Raw genomic sequence first — 20,229 nt, forward strand, 5'->3', positions numbered from 1 at the left:
GGATATATAGCTGTGATTATGGTTTTTAATATTTAAAACATTTGCAAAAAAAAAATAAATACAATAAATACTGTGATACATTTGTTTATTCGATAGACAGGATCCCAGCATATTCATTAACAGTTACCTTTTGAGACTAATCCATCTTTTCAGTGTCTGCAATGCTGCAGAAAAATAACATAAAAAATAAAAAGATGGCAAATTTAAACTCAAGTCTCTGCACTTTGCTGATGGTAACTGGGTAACTTTTACTTTAAAGGTGGCACACACAGTAAACACAAAACCTTTATGAAGACTGTAATCATTTGTAAAAAATAAAAAAAAATGTAATGCAGATTTTTTTAACTCACATTATTAAAAACAATAAATGTGGCAAAGAAAAAACTTTTAGCAACTTTTTTTAATCTAAATGATAAGTTTTTGATTTTGCCTAGCTTTTAGTATGAAATGATCAGAATTAGAATAAGCTTTATTATCGTTGTACCGAGATACAGTGAGATTATGTTCTTACACTCGTCCGAACGATTGGCGGAGTGCACGTTGCTGCTGCTACTGGAGCGCAGCCTCTTATTCTTTATCAGAATACTTTTTTAGATAGAAAAAGGTAAAAGGCCATGAGGATGGGTAGTGGTATTATAAAAAAGATCTCTTCACATCTCGTCTTATCAGGACACAATTTAAGACATCAAAACTCTACCAGCAAGCACATTTGTAGACACGTTCCATATGCATTTGATGGCAAGACGGTGAGATTTGTCCATGAAGCACTTCCAGATAGTCCATAGTCCTGATAAGATGTTGGTCAGCCGGCAGTTCTAATAAGCCTGCACAGAAGTTCTCAGATGGGGGGGGGGGGGGGGGGGGGAAGGTGATAGACAATGCTTTTTCCTTAGTTTACCCATGTCCCAGGAGAAATTTGATAGTCTGCTTGCTTTCAAGGCCAAATGGGGGAGTCAGATTCAGATAAGCCACAATTGTTGATTTCTTCAGGCAGACTGTTTTTTTCTTGTCATCCACGAGTCCTGCTGGTACCTTCAAGATCCAAAATGGCCAGATTTGTGGGCATTCCACTGATCCGTGCTATGAGCCTCATTCAAGGTTGTCTCCAACATGCCGGCGAGTCCTAGAAGTTGCAGGTGGTCTGCGATTCTCACAAATCACTTCGATCTTAAGGTTTAGCTCGTAAATCAGCTGATTTTGAGTCCTCATAGCATGAACTAAACCTTCACACAGACTTGGCAGTTTTGTCACGGCTGAAACTGCTGCTGATGTCTTCTACAAAAGCTGACAACATAGGAACCCACCGATGCCAAAAAGCAGAAACCCTGCTATCATGAATCCAATTATATAAACGTCTTCGGCGTCCTCCTGAGACAAAACAGAAAGACACATCAGCTCCCACACTCCCAATGGGTCCATGACGTATCCTGCAGCATGAGTCTCAGCAGGACATGAGGGCTCTCCAGGACCCTGTCATTTTGTTGAAAAGATTTTGTCGATTGCGTTGAAAGTCCAGCTCACCAGATCCATAAAAGTATTTTTCGTTTGGAAGATGTGTAACTGGAGCTCTGACAGAGATACAGGCAGAGAGCAAAAAAAAGGCAGGAGGAAGAGGAGAACAAGGGAGGGAGAGGAAAAGGTGTCTGCCTTGAGCGAGTGCAGAGTGGATGAGTGTTTAAATAAAATAAAACGTATATCTACTGTGATAAACACAATATTCAGTGTCTATTAATGATATTTAGTCAGCAGAAATGATCAGAGCTTGAAAACAAAAAATAAATGAGGATAGCAACCGTGAGGGCAAAACACTGAATTAAAGTAAGAAAATATGAACTTTCTATTTTCAGAGCAAAACTTTAAAGCACAAATATAAGAACTTGAATTTTTACTTTGATAAATTAAAATATTCCTGTTCTGGGCTCTTCTGAGTGAAACATTGTTACCTGCTTATTGTAATACATTTTAAGCAGTTGGTGTTTGTGATGGTTCAGGATGGTACCTACGGTCTGGAGTGTAAGGAACGCTGTGACTGCAGTCATGCTGATGGATGTCATCCCGCCACGGGTCACTGCCGCTGCCTGGCTGGATGGACCGGTAAGTCCAAACACCAAGGTCCTCTCAGCTGACATGTCCAAGCTTTGAAGATACACAATTTTTATAAATGTTAAGTTTCAGGGTTTCAGTTTGGTGTTGTACACATCAGAGCATGTTGAAAAGACAAAATGTATACAGATGACCAACAGCACATTATGAGTCATTATTTACTGAACAAAAACCAACTTAAAATGTCAAGAAATCATGTGAAAAACCAAGTCAGCTTTCACTTGTTTCATGGAAATAATTTAGGAAATTAGCCAGGTACTGCCAGTGAAATGCACTGATTTATATACAGTGAGGAAAATAAGTATTTGAACAACCTGTGACTTTGCAAGTTCTCTCACTTAGAAATAATGTTTTGGGGGTGTTTATCTGCACATGGGACAGGACGACTGCACTGTTTAAGGAGAGGATGACTGGGGCCATGTATTGTGAGATTATGGGGAACAACCTCCTTCCCTCAGAGCATTGAAGACGGGTCATGGCTGGGTCTTCCAAAATGACAATGACCCGAAGCACACAGCCAGGAGAACCAAGGAGTGGCTCCGTAAGAAGCATATCAAGGTTCTGGAGTGGCCTAGCCAGTCTCCAGACCTAAACCCTAGAGAAAACCTTTGGAGGGAGCTCAAACTCCGTGTTTCTCAGTGACAGCCCAGAAACCTGGCTGATCTAGAGAAGATCTGTGGAGGAATGGGCCAGAATCTCTGCTGCAGTAAACCTGGTGAAACACTACAGGAAACATTTGACCTCTGTAACTGCAAACAAAGGCTACTGTACCAAATTTTAACATTAATTTTCACAGGTGTTCAAATACTTATTTTGCAGCAGTAACACACACATAAATTATTAACAAATCAGACATTGTGATTTCCAGATATATATATTTTTTTTTTAGATTATGTCTCTCACAGTGGACATGCACCTAAGATGAAAATTTCAGACCCCTACATGATTTCTAAGTGGGAGAACTTGCAAAGTCGCAGGGTGTTCAAATACTTATTTTCCTCACTGTATGCATGTTTTGCAGTTTGTTGCTCTGTAGCATCCAGATGTGTGTGGACTCAACGTACCAGAGAAAAGGAAGCAACTGTTGCTCTCCGTCAGTCTAATAAGAATTACAGGCTATTTGCAAGTCCATCAACGCTTGTGAATAATTGCAAAACTCTTCATGCCTAGTAAAGATGTTTGGCCATAAAGGGTAGTACCACTTTGAACAAAAACACTTCATATCATCTGTTAAGCACAATGGTGCAGGGCTGAGGATTTGGGCTTGTTTTGCAGCCACAGAACCTGGTCACTTTGCAGTCATCAGGTCGACCTTGACCTCTGTAGACCAAAGTATTCTAGAGTCATACAGGAGGCCATCGTTGTCAAACAGCTGAACATTGGACTAATATGAGTGGAATAATCAAAATACAGTAGCAACTTGAACAGAATGGCTAAAACAGAATGAATCATGGTTACAACTGCAAAGAAGCATTGGATGCTTATATTTTGGAAGTGCATCCACCAAACCACAGCCATTAGTTGTGTAAAATGGGAAAAAGTCTGAATGTTTTCTGGTACAAGCTAATATTATTACATTTCACAGCGCTGACTTTGATTAGTTGTTAGTTTGACTGGGTTAGATGTGCTTATGATGTGTTTTTAAGGTTAAAAATCTCATGAAAGTCACTGTTGTGTCTTATAAAATGATGAAAATGCAGCTGTTTGTGTGCGTGCGCAGGCATCCACTGTGACAGTGTGTGTGCAGAGGGCCGCTGGGGCCCAAACTGCTCCCTCCCATGCAACTGTAAGAACGGAGCATCTTGCTCCCCTGATGAAGGAACCTGTGAGTGCGCACCGGGATACCGAGGCAGCACCTGCCAGAGGAGTGAGAACCGCATCAGTACCACAGAACATCAAACTACTTCTTGACCTGACGAACGACAACAGTAATCTGTGTTCTGTCTGCAGTCTGCTCACCGGGTTACTTTGGTCACCGCTGCAGTCAGACCTGTCCACAGTGTGTCCACAGTAACGGACCGTGCCACCACATTACAGGACAGTGCGACTGTCTGCCTGGATTCAAGGGAGCGCTGTGTAATGAAGGTGAGCCTCACCCCAAGGTCCAAGTTCTCCTCCAAAACACTGGTTCCACAAAATGTGGTTAAATGCTGAGAAGTCTCAGCTCATGTTAGTCACAGAAAGGATGTTGGGAAAAATCTTTATATTCCTCTTCTTACCTACAGTCTCCTCCTTACAAACAACTTTAGCTGGCTTAACCCTGCTGCTGCCCTTGGGTCAAAATGACCCACTAGTCCTCGTGGTTCATGTCGACCCAAAGGCAACAGGAGGGATAAATATCTCTGCAATGTTAAACATGTCAGATATTTTCTTAACAATACTCTGACAATAAAATGCATCTTAAACAAACAGTTTAAATGGAACTGGTGCTAATGACTAGATAACATTAATTTCTTTATTTTTTATAGTTTAAGTAAGAAACTAAATGCTGAGAATTAGGGGTACCGTTATATAAATATTTGTTACTAATACATTTAAAAAATACTTTTTCTAACTAATATTCACTGTGGCATACTGTGGAACACTTTTTACCAGCTACTAACTCCTCAAATGAAGTCCTGGCGGTGGTTTAGAAATGCTCAGAAACAAAATGGAAGCCTTCACAGTCAGACATGTCACACAGTGTAATTGAAAAACTACTACCAGAACTGAAAAGTGCATTCTTATCAATATTTACTCTTGATGGTTTACTGTGTTTGACTTGTGGTGCATTTTAACATCTTTAGACAAATGTTCAGGACAGCAGGATTAGCTAACAATCAAACTCACAGAGGGGGGAGGGTCATGTAACATCACAGTTACAACTTCCTATGCTCAACCTTACGGGGGTACTAAACCCCATCAGCTGATTTTTCTATATTGAATATGTGAAGTACAGTATAAAATGTATAATTATGGGTGAAATTCAAGCCCATATAATTTTTTCCCTCTTTCTTTTAACCCATTCCCCCCAAAAAATAACCCTCACCTTGTTCTTTGTTAACACATGCAGTGTGTCCCAGTGGTCACTTTGGGAAGAACTGTGCTTGGAGCTGCAGCTGCACCAACAACGGCACCTGTAACCCCATCGATGGATCCTGTCAGTGTTATCCAGGATGGATCGGCAGCGACTGCTCCCAGCGTTCGTTCTCTCCGTAAAATTATGAACATACAGATTTAAAGCATGACTTGTGATCAGTTATCAAGTATGATAACTGAGTTCATGAGCAATTTGTCATTCGTTAATGAACGGGAGTTGCTAACATTTAGCTGTCCCTGTGTTGCAGCATGTCCTCCGGGTCACTGGGGCCCCAACTGCATCCACACTTGTAACTGCCACAACGGGGCATACTGCAGCGCGTATGACGGAGAATGCAAGTGCACCCCTGGATGGACTGGACTCTACTGCACACAGCGTCAGTCACCGTTTAACACTCGCACGCTTGTGGGGTTTCCTAGAAGCTGATCAAGCGTTGCCTTAAAAAACACACTTCATCCTCTGAGCTTTCAGTTTCTCTGACGCTGGGGACTGATGGAACAAAGGGACACCAGCATATTCATGTTTTAGCTCAACCATAACAAAAGTTATTTTAAATACCCACATAGATGCGGTAAATACATTTTATTTGCACCAAAAGCTTTTGTTGTTTTCCTGATAGACAAATGTAGATAGTGACAGAAAGCTCAAACTTTATTTCCTGTCACACTTTTGATGTGGATTTATTTTCCAGGCTTTATTGGTGCAGTGCACCAAACACAATGTTTAGGTCTGGTATGAAACTGCTATACTCAAGGGTGCACTTATACTGGATAAACTACAAGCAACACACTCGTGGTCAAAATATTACTTCAACAGCTGCTTCAAGACAGTAATGAGGCCATCCACAAAAATAAAAATGGACTAGGAGAATCCATTAACGTCTACAGTCCACAACTGAAGTATTCATATTTTGTATGTTTGGAGCCAAAGTCTGAAAATATATTTCCCATTTGGTTCTGATCTGGTTTGGAAAATATCATATTCATTTTAAATTAAATGCTGGCTACGCTGACTGAAGAAGAGCAAGAAAAACAGATTCATACCATCTAGACTGCATAATAAATGTATAAAAGTGTTTAATTACTGCTTTACTGCATTTGCTACCAGTAAAGGTGTTAATGAATTTACTTTAATTCAAACACTGCAAGTCTCACGTCTTGTTTATTTCAAAGTAAAACCATTCTGATGTATATTAGTACAGCATGTGATGAGAGGGTCTTTGTTGCAGGCTGCCCGTTAAGTTTTTATGGGAAGGACTGCTCTCAGGTGTGTCTGTGTAGGAACGGCGCTGACTGCGACCACATCTCTGGAAAGTGCACGTGCCGGACCGGCTTCATGGGACAACACTGTGAACAAAGTACGTTACACTACCCAACATCCTTCTCATTACAGAATTTACTTTGTACTTTCTTTCAAATTGTCCATTTTCTGTCTGCATTCTTTTTTTGTTTGTTTAGTTCTGTTTTTTTATTTTTTTATTTCCATTAATCTTTCTTCCAAATAACTGAACAACTCATTTCAACATTTTATCTTCACCAAAACAGTTTAGTCCGTTGTGCACACTTGAAATTTTTCAAAACCTGGTAAAGACCAGTTCATTTTTTTTATGTCCTGAACTCTAGAAAATCTGTAGATTTTCTTGAAATGTGAATTATTAACTGCAGTTTCAGTGAAAACTTTTGAATGAGACCCAACAAAGTTGTCCCAAATGGCAACATTTCACTTTTTACTTCAGAGTGTCCTCATGGTTCATACGGATATGGCTGCCGTCAGCTCTGCGATTGTCTGAACAACTCCACTTGTGATCACATGACCGGAACATGTTACTGCAACCCTGGCTGGAAGGGAGTTCGATGTGACCAAGGTTGGGACATACCTCAATGAATATCAAAGCATTTTATATATATATTCAGTCTTTTATAAACCCAATGTATTTCACAAATCTAGATTTAGATTGACCTTATTCCTAACTGAAAATTGAGAACGGACTTTATTGACAAGCTAATGCTCTGACTCTGGTTCATCGTTCCCTTGTTTCGTCTGCAGCTGGCATTGTGACCATAGGAAGCCTGAACAGTTTGACCAGTACAGCCATGCATGTGGACACCTACCAGATAGGAGCCATTGCAGGAATTATCGTCCTGGTGCTACTGGTGCTTCTTCTCCTGCTCATGCTCATCATCTACAAAAAGAAACAGAAGGGCAAAGAGTCCACCATGCCGGCTGTGACGTACACCCCTGCTACGAGAGTCACAGCTGATTACACCATGGCAGGTAAATCACTTTAGTTCAAAAGCATCTAGCTTTTATAGTTTTTAGCTACATGTAAGCCCCTCCCTTCTTTATAATTCTTGCCACCTTATCATTTTGCAGATACTCGCACCCCAACTAGTGAGCCCCAGCCAAGCAACTACTTCTCCAACCCCAGTTACCACACCCTAACCCAGTGCATCAGCCCCTCACACATCAGCACTGGTCCATATGGAAAGGTATGGACATATATTTGATCAGTACTGAAGGGATGAAAGAATGGGACAAAGAGATCTGGTAAAAAATACCACTGAATTGTGTTTCAGGTCAATTTCACCCAGCTATTACCAAACATGAAGAATGCTGATCAGAGAAAACAGACTCATCATGTTGGACCTCAGGTCGGTACACTACCTGCAGACTGGAAACAAAGAGACTGCTTCAGTGAACTGGGTGAGTTCTCTCTGGTCTTGACTGACTACGATCAAGCCGAGGTTGGTGGAAAGTGGTTGAAATTTATTGTATTGTATTTAGGCAGTGGACTCCAGTAGTTAAAGGTAAGAGTTTGAAGAAAGATTGTACAAAATATGTGTTTGCTCAAAGTATGTGTTGGAGATGACTCTCAGCTGCTATCACACCAAATTTTAGCTCTATATCTGTATAACTGAATGAGTTACAGCCAGTTTTGTGTTTCCTTTGGTCATTTGGCAGTGGTGGCCATCTTGAATGGAGTTAACTCCAAATTATTACACCAAATTATTACTTTCTGAGAATTTCATAAAAATCTGCTCAGTTGTGTCTTGAGATATTTTGCTAACAGAACTTAATGTATGTAGGAGTATGTAACGAAGATGACTCTCAGCTACCACCACAACAATTTTTTTGCTCAATATCAGTTATTTTATTTTATTATTTTGACTAACGTCGCCAAACGTTAAATCAGTTGTAAATTTACATCTGGTGGCGATAATGACACCTTCTTGGGTTTTATGAAGAAACCAAGAATCCTCAGTTAGTGTTTCACTACATAACCAAACAGATCTAGCTTTTACATTGTAGTATCAGGATGCAGCTTTTCTAAATTATCATAATTCTAAGTTGTCAGAAAGGAGATCCAGTTAGTTGTATTTGTCTTATATTTCTCTATACCCTTAAATATTGCTATGATGAAAACTTTCTTAATGGAATTCCAATGTAATATGTTTTGTAATAATTTCTAGCATTACCTTTTTTCCTACACTTTACTCTTTGACTTTATTTTTCATACCAGGAGCCTGTGGTGTTGACAAGACATTCATGGGAACACCTTTAGGAGGTACATCCTGCATATGAATGTTAAACTTCTCATTTTAATGGTTTTACAGTATCTGTCCCTGACATTCCTGTTCCTGTTATCCAGATGTGGTGAAGGGCAGAGCCTATCATGCCAGCTCTTGTTCCTTGAACAGCTCTGAAAACCCGTATGCTACAATACTCGACCCCCCCTTGCTGACATCCAAGAACACAGAATGTGGCTACATGGAAATGAAATCACCCACCAGAAGAGACTCAGCTTACGCAGAAATTAGCAGCAGCAGCCCTACTAATACTCGGAATGTCTATGAAGTTGGTAAAGATCTTTTTCCTACTCTTTGTTTTGAGTTTGTTTCAGGGCTTCAGGTGTCATGTTGTTACATACTCCATCCAAAGTCAAGATATCGGCTCTCATTGGTGTAGTTGCGTGACACAAATTGCATCATTTTGCTCTCGTTGTAGCTTTGTCCGCTCCTTCTCGACACAAAGCCCAGGCCGAACTTTTCTCACAGGAGTGCAAAGTATTGTGTGTGATTGGTCAGAAGCGTGTTTTTTAATGCATTTACGTGTACAGCAGTCCCTCGCTACTTCGTGGTTCGTTTTTCGCGGACTCGCTCCATCGTGGTTTTTCAAAACAAGATTGGATAAGACAAACAATGGCTAATTGATGGATGAGCTGCACGATAGGCATGGATTTTTACTTAAAATTAATTATTTTAAATTATTTAGCACCTCTGCTGCACCTGTGTGCAGCCCACACTGCAGGACAAACGTCCTCCTGCAGCTCCTCCCTCCTCCTTTGTTGATCTCCGTTCTGCAGCGGAGAAGTGGGCGTGGCCAAGGCTGCAGAGTGCAGCCGTGGTAGAGAGCTGAGATCATGACATGTTGTGCTCTTTTAGAATATACACACATGTGCTAAACTACTAATTACTACTTATACTAATATTCCTACTTTGTGGTTTTTCAATTATCACGGGGCTTCAGGGAACGGATCTTCCACAATAAACGAGGGACTACTTATACCTTGCATCACACGCTGCCATCAAAACAATGGTATGCCCACCTTTGTAAATAAAAAAGTCCCTTCCTGTTCTTGGTGGATCTCTGATTTTTTTAATGCTTACAATAAATTAATCCAACACAACTGGGAAAGTTCCATAGTTGCCAAATGTCTTGTGCTATATTTACCATCGGGGCCGATGATGGAAACACGACAAACTCGTCCTTCAAAGCCAGCTAAATTGCCTTGGTCATCTCGAACAGAACTGAAGAAACAATTGACACTCCCATTTAGTAACTAGCTAATAGATGTAGTTTGAATGCTAATCCCTCTGGATCAGAGATTGGCATGCTGTGTGTTGGTGCATGTTAGAAGAATGGGATAATCCGATGGATGAGGTTGTCAATACAAGTGGCAGTCATCCAATTTTTTAATTATTTTATTTATTTGTTACCCTTTATTTATCCAGGTAGTCTCATTGAGCCACGAGAACTCATTTTCAAGAGAGACCTGTTTAGGGAGCAGATGGTGGGGGGGTTAAGGGCCTTGCTCAGGGGCCCAGAGTGGGGTGAATGAGGGTGGAGGGAGGTGTGGGTGTTTCGCCTTTTCCACCCACATTTAGATGTTGACGGTACCTGGAGGTGAACCTGCGACTTTCCAATCACAAGCCCATCTTCTAACCTCTGCGCCACCACTCCCCCATAATCCAATAATGGGTAAAGTGCTTCTCGTGGTCTATCTACCACATCTTTTGGACCAACAGACTGAACTCGCCCCGCTCGGCTCTGATCCTATTCAGCAGGTGGACGTGACACCTACATGCTCTCCTACTTTCCATCGTATCTGTAAACGTGAAAAGTAATAACAGATTTTCCTGCTCGTCAAACATCATGTCCGCCTCCTCGCTTGTGAACTCGTAATCGTACACCTCTGCCATACTTACTGTCACTGTGTTTACTTTTGGTTCGATAACCACACATATACATGGACATGGGTGGACATGTACTGCTGCAGAAGGTGTTTCCCAGGAGCTCTGCACTCTGCGTCACATGGACTATGAATGGTGTGTGTGTGAGAACAAACGTCTTGTCTCGCAACCACGTGACCACCAGCCGCCTGAATTGTATGTTAGTGCTAAGTCTGAAACTGGCTTTCTTTAATTTTGATCACTTTTTAAATAAAAAATCTACAATAAAATACATGTAAAACTTAATATATTCATTTTATTCGTCAGTTTTGCATGCTGACAGATAGGTTATTTGCAGTGTCACAGCTAACCAAAAAGTTAGCTTTACTAATTCATATTCTGCTAACTAAAATATTTGTTTCGCTAATGCTAAATGGCTAACCACTAAGACGACTGTCACTCAGTCTTTGTCACACATCGTCATCTCCTTCCAGTTGAAGCTGCCTCGACCAATCACGTCTTGTCACGTGTACACGTAGTAAAACAATTAAGTGCCTAACAGACTCTTGGAGACACGTCCACAACAGACAGGAACAAGCTTGTGAATTTTGTTAGCGGACTTAAAGTTGGCAAAAACCCAATTTAGCTCAAGTTAATTCCGCTAACAGTTTCCAAAGTTATCGAGAAAGCTTATACGCTAAACGAAAAATTAGTTCTGCTATTAGCTGTTGGTGGATTAGCGGAACTATGCCCACCACTGGTTGTTTGTTTCTTTAGGGGATGGGTGACTTGAGTCACAATATTAAAAGGTGGAACTGACGTCAAGTCAAACTTACTGATACAATGACTATTTTTTATACGTTTGTTGCTTAAACATTGGGCTTTTTAAGCATTATATTATTGTCCTTTATGCAAAATACCAATGGACTTTTTGTTTGTTTGTTTTTCTTTATTTCAGAGCCAACCATAAACCCCACCCAGGCCTCTGAAGTTAGCCACAGCCCTCTGCAGTTTCAGCCGGGTCTATATGATCTACCAAAAAACAGCCATGTCCCCATTCACTATGACTTCCTGCCACCTAGAGAAAGCCCTTCCTCAGAGCTCAAGGTGCTGGACTGTGAATAACGGATCAGGATCAAGTCCCTACAGATACATACAGGCGCACAGAGTATTTTTACTATTTTTTGTTTTATAATCTTTGACAAAGTCATTGTAATGACTCGGACTGAATATATACTTTTGTATATATATATATATATATATATATTTGGTTTGTTTTAAATGTTTTTGTTTTTTACAAAGTCTTCAGCCCTGTTCAGATCTAGCACCAACATGAGCCCTGGCTGATCCGATCAGAGGTGCTCATAGTACGTGTGTCCTCAGTGACCACCTTCTTAAAAATGTCTCATGTCTGTGTCACCCAGTCAGGCTGCTGACCAACAAACAGGACACCAGCAGGTCTACTGATATTTATCACAAATGTGTCACTTCAGGTCAGTAGGTGGTAAAACAATGTGGCCCAGGACAGATTTGCATTCAGACTAAACAGATGTAGATTAAGGTTGTTTTCACACATGATAGTCCAGTAGACTCTGTTCAATTGTGGACCAAAATTTGGAACATTTGTTTACATTTTCAGCCGGTGCGGGTCACATTCACACTGCACTGAGTCAATCGAGCCAACTTGTTCCCTCTCTCACCTGTGATGGCGCAGCACCAAGAACTACTGAAGGAAACTACACTAAAACCTCTGAAGAAGACACTGAACGCAACTTACTCGTGGAAAAAAAACAAAAAACGGAGCAGCGTCAAATTTGAGCTGTTTTAGGGTTTCTGTTTTGTCTGTGGCTCATGTGCCCAACAAACATTTTTCAACAATGGACTCAGCATGAGCGGAAGATGAGGCAAGAAAATCATGGAGAATGTTGTTTTCCACACAAGGCGGCTAAGATGGCTCCGTATGAGGTATGAGAAATGTGAGTTTGTTTTGGTTGCATTTACCCAGAATGCCCTGTGCTGTAGTCCACTTCCTGCTTTTGGAGCGGTCTCTGGCCCGCTTGCAATCACATTGCATTCGAACCGCGCCAGAGTTCACTTCAACCGGACCGAGATCTAGGTTTTTAGGCAGACCAGAGTTTGCTTTTTGGTCCACATCAGAGTTTGATTGCACATTCACACCTCCCCAAATGAACCAGACTTTCTAGACAAATGGACTAGAGTTTGATAAAACAGACTAAACAGGACTGGTGTGAATGCACCCTGTTCCGAATCATCCCCCTCAGTCTGTCCTGAGTGCTGTCATACCTCTGTCCATCACTGCCCTCTTGTGATATGACCACCCAGGATGCATGCCAGCACCAGATTTGAGCCAGACTCGAGATCATTCCATGTATCTGACAGGTACGATCAGTGTGCTTTATTTAAAGCCTAGTTGAAGTATTGTCTGGTTAAATGTTTATCGTTTTATAATGGTGACTCTTCATAAATCACCTAAAATTCTTGCTGTGTTCCCTTCCTCTGCTTTGCTGACCTCTCAAAGAGGTTGTAAACAAGTTACTACTAGTATCTTCCTGACAAATTGTATAATTGAACATCCACTTAGGTGCATTCATTCAACCTTTATTTAGACAGGTAAATCCCATGAAGCCTTGAGGACTCATTTACAGGAGAGACCTGATTTCAACAAAGAACGATGACAACAATAGACAGCCACAAAAAGGCATACAGATTTTTTTTATTTATTTTTTTTACAAATAAGATGGCAAAAACATTAACAATAACAGCTAGCTTATAAGGCGAAGTAGAAAACTAAAAACAGGAACATGTCTGCATTGGTCCTTGCCAGGAGTCCAACAGATTCTTAAAGCCACTTAGAGAGGTCAAGGTCGAGAGCTTCAGATCTTTTTGTAAGATATTCATATATACATATAAGTCAAACATAAGTATTCAAACAATCAATACAGCCTCGCTATGACTGAATGTATGAACTTTAGTTTCCTACTCCAATAAATGTACCGCGAAGACTGAAGACTTTCTTACATTTCATGGACAGGTCCAAGTAGATATCTATTTTTGTCACAACAGATTGTAGAGATCTAGTAGAGTGCTGTATGAATGGGTAAATGAGGACACAAATTGTAGTGTAAAGCACTTTGAGTATCTTGAAATAAAATAGAAAGGCGCTATATAAATACAGTCCATTTACCATTTACAACAGTGTTACAAACTCATTATCAAAGATGAAGTATGAAAAAAGAAACAGTGGCAGGGCTAAACCAGGCTGGTTATTGGAGTTTTGTTTTTTTGTGAAATTATAATTATATCAAATGCAATTGGACAGATTAAGAAAGTAAACACACATAACCTATTTAAGGACATAGTCTAATAAACTTGGAGTTGAGCCTATTTTTATGTTTTGCTTTCAACATTTAGCAGTTTGCAATCAATGTAAACCTCAAGAGAATAATTCAGATCTACTGAATTTCCCAAATATCATTTTATTATATGTTGCTCAAACATAATTCCTTCACCTTTGTAATTTGAGGTGGAGCAACTATGATGGGTAGTCAGATTTAACTTGTTTGTTGCATTGAATTTCTATTTGGACATCATAATTTTGATAAAATACCTTGTAAATAGCAGCAGTCTGAATATTTAAATCAGCAAATAAACAAATCAGCAATGTGCTGGATTACTAAAGATAAATTACACTTCCTGAGAACTGTCCTACTAAAGAGTACTGCATGCATCAGGGTTATAAGGTGCCCAGTCAGACTGTTTATCAAGCGTACATGTGCAGTTAGCACTGGGGCCAATGTATGGACAAGCCCAGTTTTTAGACCCATTAGCTTTTATACGTTGGGTTATACTCATAAGTGACAGATTTTACAAACAACAATAACAATGAATTATGTCTTAGTAATGTGTTGGGTCCCTAGTTGTCCTAAGACCAGTTTGAGTGAAATTTGGCAAAGAACTTCAGGCTGTTTTGAAGATTGTGTTGGTGAGGAGTTCTCTTTAAAACAGTCCAAAATCTTCCAAAGGTGTTGATAATTATGATAACTGCTGGCTGCCCAGCCTTTCCAAGTTGCAAGAGACATTTAAAGTATGTATTTTGAGGGCAGCACTCGGTTGGTAGAGCTGTTGCCTCTCAGCAAGAAGGTCGCCGGATCGAATCCCAACCAGGAGCCTTTCTGGGTGGAGTTTGCATGTTCTCTCTGTGCATGCGTTGGTTTCGCTGGGTACTCCAGTTTCCTCCCACAGACCAAAAACATGCATGTTAGGCTGATTGGTAACTCTAAATTGTCTCTAGGTGTGAGTGAGAGAGTGAATGGTTGATTGTCTCGTTTGTCTCTATGTGTCCCTGTGATGGACTGGAGACCTGTCCAGGGTGTCCCCCGCCCCTCACACAGTGACTACTGGATATGGGCACCAGTGACCCCCACGACCCGAAAAGGAAGAAGCGGTTAAAGATAATGGATGTATTTTGTAAACTGAAATTGCGATGAATTTAGTTTCATAGTAAACGTTTAGTAGACCCCTAAATTTCAACTAGACGTTTATTAGTCGTCTTATAAACAATTCTATTTAGCTATATAGTTACGTCTAAAAGACTTAGAGGAAAAAGTCAAGTTAAAACTTAGACGTCTATTAAACTTTGACTTTTAGACAAACTATAGATTTTAACCCCGGCATCTATTTGCAATCTGATGTCTTTTCAACCAAAAAATATCCACAGGCCGACATGCAAATACGATCATTTTTATATTAAATTAAAATTAAATTAGAAAATAAATTAAAATTGTTTTTCATCCCTGAGGGGGCTTAAACCCTTCAAAATAACAATTTCTGTTGTAGCTTCAAGGGGTTCACTCAAAATGAAAATGAAACTATTTGGATCTACATCATATCTGATCAACTCACTGCACAAATCAGGGTTTTATTTTTTTTATTTTTTTTGTCCCTTATTTGTATAATCCTTCTGTTTGTAGCATATTTTGATTGTAAACACGTGTTCATAGGAATCCAACTTTTATATAAATTGTGCAGGCCTTACAACTTTGTTGCTACAAAGTAACTGAACCAAACTCTTGGATTTTTATATTTGTAAAAAGTAGTTAGTTCATTAATATGTTTTTGTACAGTTCCCATGTATCCTGATACTATTCTGGTCATCATTGTGATTTTAATTTAAAGTCTTTGTTTTATTGTTGCTGTTTTTTTTTTTTTGTTTTTGTTTTTTTTTGGTGTGCTAAATAATATTTCTGTTATGCTCAAATTAAGTTTCAATAAAAGGTTCTGAACAGAAACTGAGAACGAGGATTCAGGTGAAGTTTCTTTATGCAAAGTAATTCCAGAAGAAGTACTCATGCATATTACACCAGCATTCAGTTTAAGACAATTGAGGCTAGTCTTCAAATTGACTCATAAACTGGAGCTTTACGAAACTTGGAATATTTAGAAACCTTGTAAATGTGTGGCTACACCAACTCTCTTATGACCCGAGTCCGTTTTGACTTTTTAAATCATTTTAATCATAAAGGTCCTGTTAAATGGTAAACATGTTAACTGAAGTTTAACTTTGAGGTAGCATCTCACCGAGTTTCAAGTTGACTCTTTAAAGTGACGTATTTCTGATATTTCTGCTTGTTTGGAAGAACCCACGTGCAAGCTGATGACAGGAGACGCCAAGGTAAAATTAAATTAATTGTATTTATTTTACAAAACAAACAAAGCTGACAGGGCAGCATAAAACAGAGACACCAAGGACTAAGGAAGAAAACAAAAAAAACAGCAGGTAGGAACCTGGGAAAAACAATGAACGCACTAGTCCCCAAGAGTTCAGGTGGGTGGCCAGGGGGCCATCCATCCTTGTGGGTAAGTTTTAAAGCAGACAAAGAGACCTGCAGATGTAGCCACTTCACGAGACGTGAGAACCTCTGGGGGCGTGATGACCTCTGGAGACGTGAGGACTCATATAGAGACACAGGAAGGCAGGCCATCCTAACAGACACCCACGGACACATTGGAGTATGACGCGTCATGACTGAACACTGTGCAGACACAGGAATGTGGGCTTGGCTGCTTCGGGGACTGCAGGAGGCATCACCACATCAGGGACTGCAGGAGACTCAGGCAGTGGGGGAAGCTGGAGTTTGGTGGATTCAGAATGGATCTGCTGTCGGTCCCTCCTACGGTGGCTACGAGTAGGAGAGACAGGAGGATCTGCAGGGGGCCTCGCTCCTGTAGACGAGTCGGGAAGAGGACCAGGCTGAGCAGAGACTGGAGTGATGGACAGCAGGAGAAGGGATTGCAGCCTACTTCTCTCCTTTACTGGCCACGTCGAACAAGTCCCACATCTCTGGTATGTTTATCAGTTCAGGTAGCCGGGTAAACTCACCAACAACGTCTTGAATGACCACAAACATCTCCCAGGTGTTATTGGAGATGGCCACAGTATCCAGGTAAAAGCACATTACTCTGGAATTGTTGCTGGTCCTTGAGGGTGAGCTCAGTGAAGAGCTTCCAGCCTGCTGGGTTCAGGTTTAGGTTTCAGGTTTAGGTTTGTGCAATCTGACATATTTCTGTTTGTTTGGATAAACCCACATGCAGGCTGATGACAGGATACTCACAAGGTAAAATTAAATTAATTATATTTATTTTACAAAACAAATAAAGCTGACAGGGCAGCCAAAAAAAAAACAAAACAAAAAAACTTACTTTTAAGGAGATGACAGATGAGCAGAAACACGTAGCCCTAAGAGGAAAATGCTCAGACAAAGGAGGGAAGACAAGACGCTGACTTATATGCAGGGACCCTAAGACTTTTGAGAACACCTGGGGTGATTAGAATTACAGACAGTTTGACCAGGGCTGAAACACAAGGAAATGCAGGAGAAGAAGAAGACCACAAGTGGGAGACACACACTATGGAGTGGAGTAGACATCATACACAGAAAGATGATGCTTGTTGCACACACAGATACCTGGTTGCCAAGTTTGATAGCACTGACATAGTGTCCCTCACATTCCACCACCAGGTCAATGGAGTCACTGAGGTTAGGGATGATGGCAGACTTCTGTACCTCTGTGTCTTCTCTGTGGTTCTCTGGGGTTTAGGGCTCTTATCATCTCCCTAATTGACATTAGAACACAAAACATCAACAATAACACGGCTGTGTTATTATTACTCAAAAACCATTATCTAGGCCAGACCTGGGCATTGTACGGCCCCAGGGCCACATGCGGCCCTTTGGTTGACTCTCACCGGCCCCCGTAAGGGGAATTACAAAATACATATGTAAACAAATGAAGTTAACCAAATCCAGATATAGATCCTCTCTCACTGATGATGTCAGCTTTGCTTTACATCTCCACCTCAGACCTTCAACCTGACTTTAACATTTCCGTTAAAGCCCAACAGAGACTTGACTTCTCTCACTAAACAAGAAAAAAGAACTGAAAAACACCGAATGAGATGTTTAGACTACAAATGTAGGCCCATAAAGAACCGGGACTTGAAATCACAGTTCAGTGATGATCACTATTATATGATGTTTCATAATATTTGGAGTACAAAGACAATATTGTGATATATTTACAAAGCTAAGAACTTTTTCCAGCAGTATATAAAACTCAAAATGAGTTTTGGAGTGAATGTGACTGAAAATGACCATTAATATAACGTCACAAATGGTAAAAATGTTAGCAGTTTACCATTGTACTGGGAAATTTAATTGAATAAATGACATTTTTTGTAAGGAAACTTCGCTTTTTCGTTGCTTAATCATAACAAATACTCTTACCAGCTTGTTAAAACAGTGCTATGTACTGCTTTTAATAATGAAATACTATTAATATTATGCAGTATTGAGTTAAGTTGAAATCAGGTCTCTCTTGTAAATGAGTCCTCGAGGCTCAATGGGATTTACATAAATAAAGATTGAATGAAAAAGTCATTTGTGCCAGCCCTCCACAATATTTGTTGTTTCTCATGTGGCCCTATGGAAAAAAATAATTGCCCACCCCTGAGAGATACAAGCTTAATTGGTCAACAATATCCTTTACAACCTAATTTACCTCCACCATGCAACCTCCACTGTAGAAAAAGGCAGCACATTTTTAACAACAAAGTTTGTGACTGTCCTGTAGCCCTCATCTCACTTTTCTTTTGTCATTTTTCCTTTTTTCTACCAGTGTGAATGGATTCACACTGACTGGCCTTGTCCTCCTCACATCTGGGTCAGAGGCTCCTGTGAGGAGAACATAAACAGTGAACATTAGGTGAACTGTTTAACCAGCTGACCCAATGAGTGAGCACATTTTTACAAGCTAAGTTTTATCTGTTACTGTCAATCTTTAGTTACCTTTTGATTTTAGCTAGCTACATAGATAGCCATAAAATAAAGCGACACATTAAAATCTTAAAGTTAGCGTTACATAGATCCCAACTCACTGCGCAATGCATGCATTAAATTGCAGTAATGTTAACAAACGTAAACGTACCAGTTGAAATCCCAGACACAGAGCCGTCCTCGGTGCTCTCGGATGAAGCGGAGTCCATTCGTGGAGATTTTGAATCAGGCCGTTCAGGCTCTAACACACACAGGCTGACTTAAATGCTGAGAGGAGGATGGCTGCTGTCCGCTCTTCTTGCAGTCAAACACGGAACAACTTTATGCTCTTAAACTGATTCCATGTACAGTCAGGCGCTTCATCAAATTAGTTGTGTTGCCAACACACGAAACTAGTTCACAACACAAATATTATAGCAAGCCATAATATCAATTTTTCATTTACCCTTTATTTATCCAGGTAGTCTCATTGAGCCACGAGAACTCATTTTCAAGAGAGACCTGTTTTGGGGAGCAGATGGGGGTTAGGGGCCTTGCTCATGGGCCCAGAGTGGGGCGAATGAGGGTGGGAGCAGGTGTGGGTGCTTCACCTACCCCACCCACATTTTTGATGTTGTCGGTACCGGGGCTTGAACCGACGATCTTCCGATCACAGGCCCACCTTCTCTAGCCTCTGCGCCACCACTCCCCCATATTATAGCTTGCTATAGACCCATGTGAACCCCATCTGTGGGCGTAACCACGTATGTGTTTTTCCTGTGTGCTGCAAGTTGCAGCACTGGCATTGGCTGCAACGTTACACACCAATTACCGAAACTTGGCACCAAAAAACGGAAGTATATTTTGATACTTAGTACTACCGAAGCATTTCGGTCGGTACCATAAAAGAACTGAAGTTCAGTGCTCAGCCCTACTGCCTGCACTGCCCCTCCCTGCCCCTAGGACATATGTGGGCCTTATCAGAATTGTGCCACTGATAGACACTGTACCATCATAATCAAAACTTTGGAACTTTATGGAGTGTCAATGGACAACTCACCGCCTTTGTCGACCTTTTATGCATAAATGTATTATGATGTCATTGTATGCTGCTGTTTATGTTGCAAGGTCTTTTTTTGCATCTTTTACACTGTGCCCCGGCCAGGACATGGTGTGAGACATGACTTCTTTTAACTCTTTCCACCCTTGTGTTCTCTTTTCCTCATCTACTCTGTATGCTGTATGTAACAGGTCTCTCTTGTAA

At 40.6% G+C, this 20,229-nt stretch overlaps 1 protein-coding gene across 1 annotated transcript in view; it reads left to right on the forward strand.

The window, feature by feature from the left end:
• LOC119425087 (multiple epidermal growth factor-like domains protein 10) overlaps positions 1-11,783 on the forward strand; it is a 25,539-nt gene extending 13,756 nt beyond the window's left edge. The window contains exons 6-18 of the mRNA XM_037692611.1: positions 1,992-2,094; positions 3,824-3,970; positions 4,054-4,188; positions 5,156-5,284; positions 5,430-5,558; positions 6,411-6,539; positions 6,918-7,046; positions 7,229-7,456; positions 7,556-7,671; positions 7,759-7,885; positions 8,703-8,747; positions 8,832-9,041; positions 11,591-11,783. Coding sequence (XP_037548539.1) covers positions 1,992-2,094; positions 3,824-3,970; positions 4,054-4,188; positions 5,156-5,284; positions 5,430-5,558; positions 6,411-6,539; positions 6,918-7,046; positions 7,229-7,456; positions 7,556-7,671; positions 7,759-7,885; positions 8,703-8,747; positions 8,832-9,041; positions 11,591-11,757 — 1,794 coding nt within the window. The 3' untranslated portion in view covers positions 11,758-11,783. The remainder of the gene's footprint in view (positions 1-1,991; positions 2,095-3,823; positions 3,971-4,053; positions 4,189-5,155; positions 5,285-5,429; positions 5,559-6,410; positions 6,540-6,917; positions 7,047-7,228; positions 7,457-7,555; positions 7,672-7,758; positions 7,886-8,702; positions 8,748-8,831; positions 9,042-11,590) is intronic.
• The last annotated feature ends 8,446 nt before the right edge of the window (positions 11,784-20,229 follow it).

The sequence above is a fragment of the Nematolebias whitei genome, chromosome 18 (assembly GCF_014905685.2).
Source record: "Nematolebias whitei isolate Nwh7 chromosome 18, NemWhi1, whole genome shotgun sequence".
Taxonomy (NCBI): Eukaryota; Metazoa; Chordata; class Actinopteri; order Cyprinodontiformes; family Rivulidae; genus Nematolebias; species Nematolebias whitei.